Source organism: Schistocerca serialis, chromosome 2 (genome assembly GCF_023864345.2).
Source record: "Schistocerca serialis cubense isolate TAMUIC-IGC-003099 chromosome 2, iqSchSeri2.2, whole genome shotgun sequence".
Classification (NCBI taxonomy): domain Eukaryota; kingdom Metazoa; phylum Arthropoda; class Insecta; order Orthoptera; family Acrididae; genus Schistocerca; species Schistocerca serialis.
The window spans coordinates 908,098,272-908,115,411 of record NC_064639.1 but is presented as its reverse complement, the minus strand read 5'-3'; the positions used below and the strand labels follow the sequence as shown (position 1 = coordinate 908,115,411).

Genomic DNA, 17,140 nt, shown 5'->3' with positions numbered 1-17,140 from the left:
ACGAATTGAAATTAATAGCAGCTGAAATAAATATAACTCTATTAACAAGCATGTTCTCCACTATCCACAACTTAACCTGACAACTGTACAAAGGAGAGAAGTATGCAGCCATAAAAATATTTGACCACCTTCATTAATTAAAGTTCTGTAAGATAATGGAAGTTTTAGAAACTGATTGAAATCATTTCTGCTTGACAGTTCCTTTTACTCCATAGATGATTTTCTTAACAGATAGTTTATATTTGAATGGTTTACACTTGTGAGGTATTGTCATAGATCAAAATTTAAAAAAAGGAAAATGAATGCAGTTATGTAGCATGTTTTTACAGAGAAACAGTATCTTGTTACAAAAACTATTAATGTGTTGCAAATATGATCCATAGAACATGCAGAAACTAATCTACACCACATTGAATGTTGGTCATTTGTAATACAATAATAGCAACTCAAACTGTGTAATATTAATAGTCATTTACAGTTTTGCAAAATTAGTGCCAAGCTTTGAGGTCATCATTAGTGGCACAATTAAAACATTGATACTGTGCAAGGTGCATGGCAGATAAGTTTGGTGGCGCTTGACCATAACAACAATATTACTGACCAAAAAGAGGGACTTTATGGACTCTCTCTCTCTCTCTCTCTCTCTCTCTCTCTCTCTCTCTCTCTCTCTCTCTCTCTCTCTCTCTGAGTGTTTAGTAAGTGCTGTGCTCTGTTCTTATCCGGATGTCTTGTGTATGTCATCTTCAATAAAGTGGTATTATTCTACACGCAGATCATGCATCTAATATTCTACACTCATCCCTATTCTAAGTTTCTGTATGTGTTTTATCATATTGTAATTAAAATATACAAAAAGTGCACTCAGTCATGAAAACAGGCATGCTCCAGGAAGAAAACTCATAACTTGAAAAGTACTTGTGGCATCTCTGGCACAGAGTGCCCTACCTTTGTAACTTTTGTTCTTTGGACGGTTTTTTCTAGTCTGCATTTTTGGCGCGCAACTTGTTCTGCTGCCATGTTCGTTTGTTATGTATCAGTGATTAATAAATGTGTGTGTGATACTTAGTGTGTGTTATCTCCAAGCAATCCTATGTGATAACTGCATACTGAATATGCAAGTAAGAGCATAGTATAAGTGATGTAAGGAAATTAACAAGAGACTTACTGCCACTGTTGGCACAGTGTACCTGTTATTCAAAGAGTACTTGTGTGCTGTCATTACAAAAACAACTCACATCAACAGGGATGTCTTTACATGTATCAAAAGATAATATTAATGGTGATGATGGGTCATGTGTTGCCTACTTATGTACACACATCACCGTCATTTGTGCTTATCATCACTTGTCTGCTGCAGTCAGTATACTGGAAGCCCTACTACACATGAGCTTCATTTGAACAGACATTCATTTTTTCACTCATTCATTCATCAAGTTATGTAGATTCCATCAAGAAGGAGAACCTTCATGGATGTGGAACAAGTTAAGGAATACATTAACATAACATAAGGACACTGTACATACTTAATATTCTACTAGGTCAATAGTGAAAATAGGTATGCTAAGTATAACTATACTGCTTAATGTTGTTCCAACTTATGCTATCCAAATATAATTATGTAAATTAATAAGAAATCTGCTAATTTGAAGATGTCTGCTGCCTCCTCAATTCTACTACACATCTGCTTTTAATCTGCTATTAGTAACTAGCTGATGTTTTCAACCCTGAATCTAGATATTCAGATAATTTGTAGGAAGATTGACTAATGAGGACTTTTTTGAGTCATCAGTCCTCTAATTAATTTGATGCACCATGAATTCCTCTCCTGTGCCAACCTTTTCATCTCAGACTAGCACTTGCAACCTATGTTTTCAGTTATTTGCTGGATGTATTCTAATCTCTTTCTTCCTCTACAGTTTTTACCCTCTACAGCTCCCTACAGTAACATGGAAGTTATTCCCCATGTCTTACACATGTCCCATCATCCTATCCCTTCTTATTGTCAGTGTTTTTCATATATTCCTTTCCTCACCAGTTCTGTGGAGAACCTCTTCATTCTTTACCTAATCAATCCACATAATTTTCAATACTCATCTGTAGCCCCACATCTCAAATACTTCATTTCTCTTCCATTCCAGTTTTCCCACAATTCATGTTTCACTACCATACAATCCATACGATGCTGTACTCCAAATGAACATTCTCAAAAGTTTCTTCCTCAAATGAAGGCCTATGTTTGATACTAGCAGACTTTTCTTGGGCGGGAATGCTCTTTTTGCACTGAGCAAGGTGGCGCAGTAGATAGCACACTGGATTTGCATTAGGGAGGATGACAGTTCACAACCTCATCCGATCATCCTAATTTAGGTTTTCCATGATTTCCCTAAAGTGCTTCAGGCAAATGGCAGATGGTTCCTTTGAAAGGGTACGGACGATTTCCCTCCCCATCCTTTCCTAATTCCTAGAGACAGAGCACTTGTGCTCTGTCTCTAATGACCTTGTTTTCAATGGGGCGTTAAACATTAATCTCCTCTGCCCTTTTTGCCCATGTGCCCATGTTAGTCTGCTTTCTCATATCCTTCTTGCTCCATCCATCATGGACTATTTTGCTGCCTAGGTAACAGAGCTCCTTAACTTCATCCAGCTCATGATCACCAGCTGTGATGTCAAGTTTCTCACTGTTCTCATTTCTGCTACTTCTCACTACTTTCAACATTTCTCAATTTACTCTCAATCCATATTCTGTACTCATTAGGCCGTTCGTTCAGTTCAGTATATGCTGTAACTCTTCTTTACTTTCACTCAGGACAGCATTGTCTTCAGCAAATCTTAGCATTGATGTCCTTTCAGCTTGAATTTTTATCCAAATCATGAATCTTTATTTTGTTGTTTGATGGGTTCTCTGGGGTCCAGTTGGATACAGTCATTGAATGCCCCGATATTTCAGCAAATAACCATTCTGCCATCATCATGTGGTGCTGATGCAATGATGTGTCTGCTCTCTGCCACTAGTATTTATCTCACGCAGGTCAAGGTGCTATTCCATGTGCTGTGGCAGAATTCTCTCATGTCCACTTGCACTGTCGACTGTTGCTCCTTGCTAGAGCTTACTGAGTTGATGAGGTTGTCTGTTATGCAAATTTCTATGGCCTCTTTGAAGATGCAGACCCAGCAGTTATTTGTAGGGCCAGTATTTTTGTCTTGTCGTAATTCACTGTGTGTCCAGTGTTTATTCAATGTTCTGCTAGGCCAGATTGGCTACCACAGCCACCTACTGCAGCCTCCACTTCCCCCACCACTGAACAAGCCGCACACCATCAGCATAGGGAATCGCACCTAGACCTGTGAAGAGATAAATACTAGCTGCAGAGAGTGGACAGATCATTGCATTAGCACCACCTGATGATGGCAGAATGGTTATTTTCCAAAATATCATGGACATTCAATGATCATATCCAGCTGGACACCTGAGAACCCTTCAAACAGCACATACAATGGGAAAGCCTCATAGTACATATTACCAACCTCTATGGGGAGCATATGTACCATCTGGTGAAGAAACTGGATAAGCTTCAAAACCAGAAAGGATGTCTGCTAAGTTCTCTCGCCTTCTTGTTAAGGTGAAGGGACAAACACACCATACCTACCTTCACCAAAGACTTGTGTCACATATGCACAACTGCTATGAATTGTATCAAGTGTAGAGCCAGCCTGGCCCTGGTCAGGGAACAGAATTGCTACACCCGACAGAAACTCGACAAGAGCACCAAGGACCTGCTGCACCGTTACCTATGATAATCCTTTGTGGTTCAAGAATATGCCTGGGAGTGGGTGGGTGGTGTCACCTGGGCCCAAGCAGACTGGACACACTCGATATCCATGGAGAAGCAGATCACTAAGTTTGCACGGCTACCTGGCAAATCACAAGAAGAAACAGAGACCAATCTCATGGGGAAACCACTTGACGACACAGCTATAGCTGTGCCTGAAAAGGGGCCCAGCTTTGTGCCAACACCTGCAAACTCTCCCATTCACTGAAATATCTTCAATAGAACAGGTGGTCTGATGGCTACCAGATGACAAGGCTGAAGAAATCAGGAGGGAAATGTGCCAGGTTCCTTCAAGAGCAACACCAGCCAGAAGAAATATCTCCAGAATGGAAAGGACAGCACTACATAACCTCAGAGAAAATACGGGGGTAGTCATTCTCCCAGCCAACAAGGGAGCACTACCATCAATCTTGAGGGACGCAACTATGAACAGAAGTTGCTGCAATTAGTAGATGGTTCAGTATACCAAAGCTTAAAACAGACCCTACTAAGAAGATACATCAAAGCATCTCCAACTTGATGAAAAATGGCGCACTCAAGGATAAGGATATCATGAGACCTCACCAACACTTGGCAGTAGCACAGAGGATATTTAGCCTTCCAAAGACACATAAAGATGGGATGCTACGGGTAGTCAGCAACATAGGGTCTCTGACATACTCTCTGGCACAGCATCTGGCAGGCCTGCTATGATCCTTTGTGGGAAAATGTGCACACCACATCCGGAATTCGATGGACTTCATTGGCCACCTAAAGGAGCTAACTTTACAAGAATTCAACATCATTTTCAGCTTTGATGTAGTATCACTATTTACGTGAGTCCCTCTGGCAGATTCAATCAACTTAAACAGTGAGAAATTCGGGGCAGAACTGACACAACTTTTCAGGCATGTGTTAACATCAACCCACTTTGTCTTCAATGGCCAGTACTACAAGCAGACTGATGGAGTGGCCATGGGGAGCCCTCACTCTCCAGTGGTAGCCAACCTATTCATGGAGAGCTGCAGAGAAGTAGCCCTGGAAATTGCTGAACTGAAACCTGTATGTTTCTTCCAATATGTGGATGACACATTTGTAATCTGGCTACATGGAATGGACCAACTACAAATATTTCTACAACATCTAAATTCCATCTATAATAATATACAGTTCACTATGAAAATCGAGAAAGATGGACAACTACCCTTTCTTGATGTCCTGTTGCAGCGCAGGTGAGATGTACTGCTAGTCCTTACACACTGACCTGTACCTAAATGCTTCCAGTAGCCACCATCCAGCTTAGCTAAATGGAGTTCGTAATACCTTGGTACACAGAGCAGATGTGATCTCAGATGAACAAAACCTATCAATGAAACTCAAACACCTGAAGACTGTGCTCAGCAAGAATGGATAAGGCAACCACCAAATCCAAAGGGCCTTCCAATAACAGAAGCACAGTAGGGACCAAGACGAAGAACAAATGGCAAAAAGAGAAATAAAGGGCTGGCATTACTACCTTTTGCAGGCAGCGTATCATCCAAAATAGTGAGAGTAACGAGACAACACAAGATCAACACAGTCTTCCAACTACCGGCTAAGACATGCACCTTACTAGAAACAGTGAAACATGATTTCAGCCTCAAGAAAGTGGATGTATACAAAATTCCATGTGGCTGTGGCAAATCCTATATTGGCCAAACATTTCGTATGTTGGAAGATCAAGGCAAAGAACACCATCACTATACACACCTATGCCAACCAAGCCAATCTGCCCTAGCAGAATGTTGCATAATCACTGAACATACAGCAAATTATTACAAGACAAATGTATTGGCTCCAGAAATAACTATTGGGACTGCATTTTCAAAGAGGCCATGTAAATTCGCATAACAGACAACCTTGTCAACAGGGACACTGGTTATCAACTCAGCAAGGCCTGGGACCCAAAAATAAGTCCTATCAGGGAATAATGGTGCAAGCAGACATGAGATCATTCTGGCATGGCTGCCAAAGAGATACTGTGCCCCCCTTCCTACCACCTACGGCAGCCTCTGCTTCCCCCAAAACTGAACATGCTGCGCACTGTCGGAACACAGAATCACACATTGACCCACAAGAGATAAATACTAGCAGCAGAGGGCAGACAGATCATTGCATCACCATCACCTGATGATGGTGGAATGGTTGTTTGCCTAATATCATGGACATTTGACTATCATACCCGGCTGGACACATGAGGACCCTTCAAACAGCATATACATGGGAAAGCCTCAGAACACATATAACCTTTATTTTAATTCTGTCATTGCTCCTTCCATGTATAGATTGAACAGTAGGGGCAAAAGACTACATCCCTGTCTTATACCCTTTTTAATCTGACCTTTTTGTACTTGGTCTGCCATTTTTATTGCTCCCTCTTGCTTCTTGCTCATACAGTATATACCCCTCCCCCCATTTCTCAATAGCTTACTCTTATTTTTCTCATAATTTTGAACAACTTGCACTCTTTTATATTATTGAAAATCCAATGAACATGACTTGATTTTACCTCAGTCTAGCTTCCATTATCAACTGCAATGTCAGAACTACCTATCTGGCATCTTTCCCTTGTCTAAAGCCAAACTAATCTTCATATAGCATATTCTAATTGGCAACTTTGCTGCATGAGCTGTTAAGCCAATTGTGTGATAATTTTCACACTTGTCATTTCTTGCAATCTTTGGAACCCTGTGGATGATGTTTTTCTGAAAATCTGATGATATATCACCAATCTCAGACATTCTGCACAGCAACATGAATAGCATTTTGTTGCCAATTCCTCAATGAGTTTAGAAATTATGGAGGAATGTTATCTATCCTTTCTGCCCTTTATCAGCAAAGATTCCAGTTTTTAACACCCATTTAAAGTTACTGAAAGATAATTATGTAGGTTAGAAACAATTTATGTAGGTTAAAAACATGGCCCTGTATTAACCCTTGTGGCACTTCACGTTATGTTCCCCCCATTCTGAAGTTACTTTCATGCCTGAGATACAGTCTGTTGGCAAGACCCACTGCTGTCATATTTTTAGTGAATTTCACACAGTATGAGTATTTTTAATGATGCCACTGAAAATGATTGAGATTAGTCTAGCAAGATTGGAAACGAGTATTAACATTACTCAGTTTCTGGTGATGTTATTTTATCGAAAATTACTGTTATTCAAAATATTCAAGCAGCTGAGTTTTAGTGCTTTAAAGTTCTTCAAATAACAGTGTTGTAGACAGTATTTTTTCTTGTATACACATTACGTGTGACTCAAATCCATTTTGATCTACTGAGCTGAGTTCTCTCTGAGCTACCCCATACCCCTTGCCCTATCTTTTTTATCACTCTCCAATTCTTCCCATATCTCTCCCACACCAAAGAAGGCACAAGTGCTAATTTTATGTGTAAAGTTAAAACAATGTTGACTGAGATTCAAACCACTCAGTTCCTACCTCTCACAGGTGGTGTCCTACCATACGAGCACACCTTGTGGAATGACTCAATGCTTCAACTTATCATTGATTTCTTACCTACAAGGAGTTGTCCTTGCTACACATCATTTGTTCTTGTAACCCTCCTGACCTCAATGTTTGCTAGCCGGTACCCCACACACAACTCCACCCCTGCTCCTTGGTTATAATTTCACCCTGCCCTCACACCCTCTTCTCCATAGTTTCCCCTCATCCTACATTTTATCTTCCCCTCCCAATTCTGTGCTTTCCCTATTTGGTATTATACCTTAACCCCCTGAATTATCTGTACTCCTTCAAGAAAGTTCCATTACCAGTTTTTGCTTTAGCTCTTTTATATTGTTAGTAACAACAAAATACTTACAAAAAACTGTGGCTGTGTTTCTGCAATTTCTAGGGCATCCTTTCCTTTCAAACATTCAACAATCTTCTCTGATGTTGTGTCAGGGCTTCTTTGCTTGCTGCAATGGTTCCTTTACAGCACTTGATTGAAAACCTGCACTCATTGCAATTCCTTTATGAAACAAGCCTACAAAATAATGACTTTGGTCATAATTATGTACAATAAATACTGTTTCAGTATTTTAAAACAATATTTGAAACAAGAGATTATCTAGAAAAAGAGTACCTCCTTGCAAATTGTCAAAACTAGTAAAAGGAGACAGATGGTGAAATTTGAAATATTATCTCTTGTTGCAAATATACTCCTCTTCTCATATTTTTACCACATTTTGAATTTAAAATAACATTTTTGTATTAATTTGACAGGTGATTAAAACTGTGAAAAACCTGAGACAATTTTTTGTCAGTAGGATGCAAAGATTTGGAACTTCCTGACAGATTAAACCTGTGTGTCAGACCAGGATTCAAACTTCAGATCTTTGCCATTTGTGGGAAAGTGCTCTACCATCTGAGCTATCCTGGTATGACTCACAACCCATCCTAATGGCTTCACTTCTCACAGTATTTCATCTCCTAGCTTCCAAACTTCACAGAAACTCTCCTGTGAAAACTGCACAATTAGAACTCCTGGAAGAAAGGATATTGTGGAGACATGGCTTAGCCACAGCCTGGAAGGATGTTTCCACAATGAAATTTTCACTCTGCAGTGAAATGTACACTGATATGAAAGTTCCTGGCTGTGGTTAAGTCACGTCTCTGCAATATACTTTCTTCCACAAGTGCTAGGCTTGCAAGTTTTGCAAGAAAACTTCCGTGAAATTTGGCAGGTACGGGATGGTATACCGTTGGACATAAAGCTGTGAGGACGTGTCTGAGTCATGCTCGGGGAGCTCAGTTGGTAGAGCACTTGCCCACAAACAGCAAAAGTCCCAAGTTCAAGTTTAAAGTGCCACAAAGTGTCTTATCAGTGCACACTCTGCTGCAGAGTGAAAGTTCCATTCTGAACACCTGACGTATTTCTCAACACAAAATTGTTTTTTGCAGAAATGCATAGTAAATAAGTGTAAGTGCATGAATGATTTACAGTTTGTTGCAGTAGCCATAATTAGAATATAATTAAAGTGACTACAAACATAAGCTCAACTTTATTCATGTTTCTGCTTATTTTTTACGTAAAATAAGGGAAATGCAGCCACTTACGCAAAGAGCATTAGTGCATGACACACAAAAACATGTAACAGAAAACAGTTAACATTACCTTTTGAGCTCTTGCTCATTTTCTATTATTTGGTTTTATTTATTTAGTAAGAGTTCATACATTCACATACTCACAGACACCCAAACAACCATGCTCACAGCAGCAATGAGTCTCACTCAAAAACTAATGTTAACTGTTTTTTATTATGTGTTTCTGTGTGCCACACACCAGTTCTCTGTAGGTAAGTGTTTGGCTTTCCCTTATTTTATGTATTTTTCCATCCAGTGGGCGTTGATCAATGAGGGCCAAAATTCTTTCAGTGGGGGCACAATAACCAGCTACAATGGGGCATCCAGGATTGTTGGGTTTGCGAATTTTGTGGAGCACGTAGAAGGTGAGTGTGTGGGGTGTCAAAGGGGTGAGGAAGGCAATTGATTCACGGAAACGGTTCTGGGAAGGGGCTAAGACTTTAAGCAGAGATTGGAGTTTCTGTTGGACTTCTCAGCTGGGATCACTCCGACAAAATTTATAGGTAGAGGAGTTGGATAAGTGGCACAGGTCTTCCAAAAGGTAGTTACTGCAATTCCTCACAACAGTGGTAGAACCTGTGTCTGCAGATAGGATGATTAGGTCACAACTTGTTTTGAGGCTGTGTATGGTTGTCCTTTCTTCTGCTGAAAGGTTGATGTTCTAGGAAGGGACCTGGGGAAGGATGGAGAGGCCAAGTTGGAGGTAAGAAATCCATTAAGGTGACAAGGAGGCATTTAGGTGGGAGGGAGGATGATCATGGTTGGATGGTGGTATGACCTGGGAGTCACATGGCTCAGTGTTGGGATTAGTTTGGCTTTGGTTGGAGGAATTGGTAGCAAAAAAGTGTTTCCATTATAGGGGTTGGTAGAAGGAGAGTAGTTCTTTGACAAGTCCAAATGGTTAAATTTCACTACAGTGTTAAAGGTGAGGCCTTTGGATAGGACTGAAACTTCTATGAAGCTAAGGGTTTTGGTGGAAAGTTTGACAACAATGTTATGTGAATTTCAGAGATGTGACGTAGGTATCATGGATTGCTCAGTAGCAGCATCTTGAGGTGGAACCAGAGACGGTTCTGGATTGTGTGGCATGGAGATGTGCTTTTTCAGTACCAGCTTTGTGAGGCCTAGGGACTGGCAAAAAACTGAAGAGGTGAAGGTCATTGTGTTAGGAGGGGTGGTGGTCTAGAGAAAGGAATTTTTATGCTTAGACCATTGGGTTGAATTCCATGGCTTAGACAGCACTTAAGAAACAGGATGTGGGAATGGTTTTAGCCAGGGAAAGAGGGAAAGGAACACTTTTCTGAACTGGCTCAGAAAGATGGAGCAGGAGTCCATTGTGGCAGAGATGGTGTAGGAGAAATGATAATGACACAGAAATGGGCAAATGAATATAACAGAATTTCATGTAAGAGAAGATATTCACCAGCACAAAACTAAAGGTGAAATGACAATTGATATGCAAAGACACAGACTGGTAAATGTGGCCCACTCACCCACAGTCAGCTCCCCAACCATTCTTAATAAATTCCTTCCTAAGCTTCTTCTATGCCTTGGGCTTTTTTCAAAGTGTTTCTTATGAATCATATAAGTGAACTATTTTACACATCATGAAGCTCCAAATTAGTTGTGCTACTTGTACTGAAATTAGTATTTGTTTATGGTAGTTTGGGCACACAAAACCTCAAGGCTGTGCCCAACAGTATAAAAATACTTTATTTTGCATTTCCAGTTACATTAATTACATACAAGTGTCTACTGATATACAGGAATCATGGTACTACATTTCTTTGTTCGCTTTAGAGTATGAATTCAGGAACTATAAGGGGCATTCAAAAAGGAATGATCTGGAGGTATAATTACAGAAAGCAGTACCTATATGTTAATAGTACTGTTGAGTCACTTGTCCCACTGTGACACAAGGCTGAGTGGCTGTCTCATAAAATTCCCGGGGCTGCAATGTGAACCAGTTCCACATGTACAGCTGGAATTAGTCATCTGAGGTGAATTGTTTGCCACTCAGAGCCTTTTAGGGGGATCAAAAATGGCGTAATCACAGGGAGAGAGGTCCGGATTGTATAGAATATGGCCAAGAACCTCCCATTTGATTTCTGCAGGAGTGCCACGACCCTACATTGTTGGCTAACAACACCTGTTCTTCCCTGAAGTGCTTGTGCCACACCTTGACCCTTGCAAGGGACATGCAGTGTTTGCCATACACTTGTGACCTTCATCGATGAATGTCCGTTCCTCTTACTCCTTCCACTGATAAAAAACAAAAAACACCTCTCTGCTCTTATTTTGAGGCCTCCATGTCACTGTTTGCAATGCAACTGGCAGTGTTGGATGATTGATGCACGCTTCTGCTAGCTCTGTGTAGTCATGTCATGTGCACGCATGTCCTCTAGTGACGGGCTGTGAACTTCCACACTCCGGTTGGAACCACACCTTGTTGCAAGCGCTACAATATTACCCTCCTGTCACCTGTTTGCATATTCCAGGCTCCAGCTTTTTTCTTTTTGAACACCCCTTACACTTCAACATCCATGACTATTTCATAATATTTCCTGTGTAGCTGTTCTCCACAGAATCAGCAAAGAATGACTCATATGTCATAACTGACAACAAGAAGGAACAGGATGTTAGGACATGTTTTAAGACTGGCATATTATTATTGCTACTACATGAATTTCCTGTATTTTTTAATAGCTAAAATTCAACTTTCATTTCCAGCTTCACATTTATGTTTAGCAGTACTTATGCTCTGTTTTCTAAAATATTTCATTAATTTCACTATCTGTACTTAACAAGCCACAAGCTCACAAAATGTGTATTGTGACAGTTGGTACACACCTTTAGACATTGGAGACAGCATGTGCAGATACACACTGGTGGAGCCAGCACTATAGCCACTGAGTGCTACATTATCTGGGTCACCTCCAAAAGAAGCAATATTCTGCTGGACCCACCTGAGAGCCATCACCTGATCCTTAAATCCATTGTTACCAGGAAGAACTGAGTCTCCAGTGCTTAGGAACCCTATAATTGATTATTGTTAGTATATATTTCTATAATCAATGATGTTTTCATTTCATTTTACACATTATGATTGGAATATTTTGTATAATTACAAACTGTAAATATAAATAGGCATATTACCTTAAGGAAGGCAAATAAGGTATTCTGTATCTTTGTCTGTCATAGGATAATCAGTGCACAGAAAAGGAAAACATTTTTATAATGAAACTATTAATCAACTATGTATGATGGAATTACTTAGGTAGTAATATGTTCTGCTGGCCACACCCTTGGAATAATTTTAGGACAAAGAATGTGTTTATCTCTGTTACACTGTTGTAGTCAATGTGTAAAAGAGATAGCATAGCAAATGAATATTGAGCAAAATGCATGATGGTTAAGTAAGGTGCCATCATGTGCTTAAAAGCACAAAATGAGTTACCAATAGTTACTTTAACATATCCATCTGAATGGTAAATAGTAATATGTTATACTGTTTATAAAACTGCAGAGGAGATGTTAAACAATTTGGTGATCACAACTGTAAAATAGCACTTAATCTATGTCAAAGCAATGTATAATCAACCCCTTTGCCTTATCTTTTGAGAAGTTTATCTTCACTTGAGTGTTAATATAGAGCTTTCACTCCAGAATAAGAATCTGGTTGTGGTTGAGCAGCAAATAACTATGTAAATGTGGGTTGTGGCAGAATGTCAGACCATATGTTTCATTAACAATGTTATGAGTAAAGTAAGCCATTCACAAAGGGTGGTCTCCTTTCTCCTTTGATGAACACAAGTTAAAAACCTGGGCTGAAATCTGTAACACCTTATTTATTTAATGATCAATATTTCCTTTACATGTCATGGTTGCACTCCCTTGTGCCATTAGTTTATATTTCACCTGGTATTCCTCATTATCATATGAGTGACTTGTTTCTATTTGATGTCTGCTCTTTTCATCTACATCTACATCATACTCTGCAAGCCACCTAATGGTGTGTGACAGAAGGTACTCCTGGTACCACTAACTGATCAGCTGTTCTCTGTTCCACTTGCAAATGGTGTACGGGAAAAATGATTGTGGGTAAGCCTCTATATAGCTTTAATTTTTCAAATTTTCTCATTGTGGTCATTTCACAAGATGTATGTGGGAGGAAGATATATGTTGTCCAACTCTTCCTCAAGAGGACTCCCTCAAAATTTTAATAATACCTTTCTCCATCATGCAAAATGCTTCTCTTATAACTTCTGCCACTGGAGTTTGCTGAGCATCTTTGTAACAATCCTGTGTCAATCAAATGAACCCATGCTGAAGCGCATTGCTCTTCATTGGAACTACCCCCCCCCCCCCCCCTCTCTCTCTTTTCTATCAGCCTTTTATAAAGAGACCTTTCAAAACTGCCATGTCAATGTAGTGGCCAAAAGAAAGTCCTGTATATTTTAGCTACAGCCATCTTGTTAAAATGGCTGTGTAATTACAGGTTACTACTGAAAAAATTAACTTGGTACTTCTGTATTCAGTGAAAAAATTATAACAATTATCACCCTTTCTTTCCTGAGGAAGGAACAGAGTGTTATGCAAGGTAGGAAAGTTTTTTATAGTTAGTGTTTCCATTGACAGTACATACTTGGAATTTGACCTCTCAAAGATAACTACTTGACAGCCATTCTGTCTCATTGTACCTTAGCATTTTCTTGAGCTGAACATGTGCTTTGGTATAATTCTTTGTTTCTCATGTCTTATTATTAGGGGAAGTCAGAAACCATTGGCATGGTTAAGCAAAGTTGCTCTACCTAGCTAATAAAAAGAGTATCAGTTGAATCTGAGATCTCACTATTATCCAGTTCATAAATATTGATCCCTGATTTTGAGCTTATATCCTGGTTAACAAACATTGATAAGTTGTATGTTGCCAGAACTGTGGAGATGTCTACTTTTATTTGATGTATAAGTATTACATTGTAGTTGAAAATGGGGCAAGATACAGGCTTATATTTAAGAGAAAATGTGCTTATTCAAGCATTTTTTGATGACTGTCAACTCTGAAGATTCACAGAAGTCAGACTGTAGTTACATTAATAATTTTAAGGTGCAATTTGCCTAGTGGTGATATGTATGAACTAGATTAAAATTGTAAATGTGAGCTATGTAACTGCCTTTCACAGCTGTTATGTTTTTCTGCACATAAATCTACGTAAAGTGCTAATATCACATGTTTAATTTATTTGCTGTTGCATCTTTTTGTGTGCCACATGCTCATATATGCTACATTGCTGGACATTTGAACAGAATTTTAATTTCATTGTTCATTGTTGCAGTAATGTACATATTTGAGTGGTGCCTATTCTGTCACACATGTTCAAGAGAACAGACGTCACTTGTGATGATGTGGCTGGTGCATACATTTATATTAAGTAGAGAACGGGGAAAGAAAGGGAAAACATGGGTGGGAATTCATGACTTTCAGCCGCCTAGGGCACTGTGTTAATGTAGCAGTGAAAGTCAAAAATTTGTGCTAGACCAGGAATCGAACCCAGATCTACAGCTTCTCCTGAGCAGTTGCCTTAATCACTTTGGCCATCTGGACATGACAACACTACGGTGCCTTGACATTTTTTCACTGTGGCTGCACTAGTATTGTCCCAATTCCTATGAGAATGAATAATTTGTGAGTAGGGGGCTAATGGAAGAGGGATGATGCATTCCATATTTCAGATAACTGTATCAACCAGCCACATCATCACGAATGGTGTCTGTTTTGTTGGACATATGTGACAGAACAAACATCACTCAAATATACAGGGTGTTCGGAAATACCCATTACACACTTCGAGGACTTGTAGACAGGACCGAGTAGATAATATTTTGACTTGGAACCTATGTTAGAAATGTGCCATTTCCATGCTACAACAAATTTTAAAACATGCTGGTAATACAATCACTCATACAAGTAATTGATTAGGTGTGACCCAGTACATCACTTGTTTTACAATTCCACTCAGTAATAGCCAAAGAAATTGCTCATGTACTCATTGAAGACCTCTCTTCAATGTGATGCAGTACAGCCTCTTCAAGTTTGGGTGAGCAACATTTCTTTAGAGCATCACAGTCATGCCAGCTGACAGTGAAGGTACCCTTTCTCGAAGCCATTGCGTAATTGTGGCTAAAAAGGTATGCAACAGACATAGTGGAGAACAACTTTGATAAAGACAATGAGCAGCTCTTCCATTACTGTGAGCTTCGCCATTGGATGGATCGTGTCTGTATTCTGCAAATGTGTATTCAACCATACTGTTATAACATGCACAGACATATGAATAAGGCTTGAAGCAGGTGAGAGAGGTAGGATGTACTTCACATGGCATCAGCTGATCTGACCTAACCCACCCCACCATGACTAAGCTGTCTCCTATCTACCAGCAAACATGCTGTCAAATGGCTGTCACATGGAAATGGTACATTTCTACACATGGGTTCTTATTCAAAATATAATGAACTTACTGCACTCTACAAGTTCTGCAAGTTTGTAACAGGAATTTCTAAACACCCTGCATAAATTTTTGTAATAGCATGATGGCTTCTTGACATTTGTTTCAGTGCAGATGTACTAATATTGTCCGTACTCCTATGGCAATGAATAATATGTAGTTAGGGGGTTAATACACAATGGATGCTGCAATGGAGCATTCAATAAGTTGAAAATTTGAGTCAGTCAGGGACCATATCCAGATGGCCTAAACAGTTAATGCAACCACTCATGAGAAGTGGTAAATCTGGGTTTGAGTCCTGATACAGAACAAGTTTTCAATTTCTACCATTTCATTACCACAATGCCCTGAGCAATTGGAAGTCACATCCCTATTGCCTTCCTTTCTCCACTCTCTATTTCATATGAACATTGCTACAGTATTTATGTAATAGCTTGGTGTCGTATGTGAAACAGTTGTGCTGGCTTTTGTTGTTATGTATTTATGTGAGACAGTCCTCATGATATAATTAACTGCCCTGTGTGAGACCATGCGTCATTGGTGGACTTGTGAGAAGTCCAATGTGATCATTGTACATGCTTACTTTAGGGCTGAAAAAGAGAAGGATGAAAGCAGCTCTGTACCACACCCAGCAAATAGAACTTCTGAATATTTCGGTATTACTGAAAGTAGAGTGAAATGAATTTCCTGGGAATATACAAAAACTTAATGTCTTTTGTCATCAAAAAAGGGTTTGGCAAGTTACAGAAGTTTCCATTGGACAAGTTTACATAGAGAATCATCTGATATGAGTGAAATAATGCTTTGGCGCAGTAATCGGAAATTGTGCTTCAGATACAGAAAGTTCAACCAAAACCTGTGCTGACAGAAAACAACAGAGTAGCTGGAAAAAGAGACAAGTTCTTGTGGGAAATAAGACACTAATGAATTTTGGAGTGATGCAAATCATTCCAGAAGTTTGGATGGCAGAAACAAAAAAAATTCTTGTGTATCAGAAAATGTATGCAGCTATCACAGAGGAAGGGCTCTATTATCGAATGGATGGAAACCAATAACACAGAGCTTTCAGCTAATGCCACATCATATGAGGAATCTAATAAGGCAGAACTTGTGACCTCATCTGCTCACAAGAATAGCATTTGGAAAGCGTACTGTGCTCAGTTGACACAAGAGTTAAACTTCTATGGCCATTCAGTTTATATGGGCCTTTGTCAAATAGACATGCACAAACAGCCTGTTGTCTTCATACAGTGATAGACATGTTGCTGATCCAAGTAGATGACTGCAATTGCTGCAGCAAGAACTCAACCAGCAGCAAAAGTGATTAAGGCAGGTTTTATTTTTTTCTTTCTTCTCTCCTGCAAAATTTATTTGGGCAAACCAATTTTTTATTTACTGTTAAAAATGTACCATATAATTTATTGTTCATTTATTAAGAGCTGCTTGTATATTAAGTGTTCACTTACAATTTTCCATTTTATTTCCCTCTACTTGCAACAATTAAATACACATTGCCATATTGGAATACAAATGTGAAGTCTGTAATGGGACGTCCTTGTCTAGCATTACTTTTTGTTAACAGTAGTTGTCGATACCAGTATTATTTTTTGATTTTTGGGCAGGTCAATGGTATCTCAGTTGCTTTTCTGATAACTTTCATATAATTTTATTAATTTTATACATAGTAAGTTGTACTTC

General features: G+C 39.3%; 1 protein-coding gene across 1 annotated transcript in view; it reads right to left on the bottom strand.

Moving 5' to 3' along the window:
- LOC126456324 (esterase E4-like) overlaps positions 1–17,140 on the bottom strand; it is a 90,288-nt gene that overhangs the window by 49,746 nt on the left and 23,402 nt on the right. Inside the window, 3 exon segments of the mRNA XM_050092073.1 lie at positions 7,672–7,756; positions 7,758–7,836; positions 11,787–11,972. Coding sequence (XP_049948030.1) covers positions 7,672–7,756; positions 7,758–7,836; positions 11,787–11,972 — 350 coding nt within the window.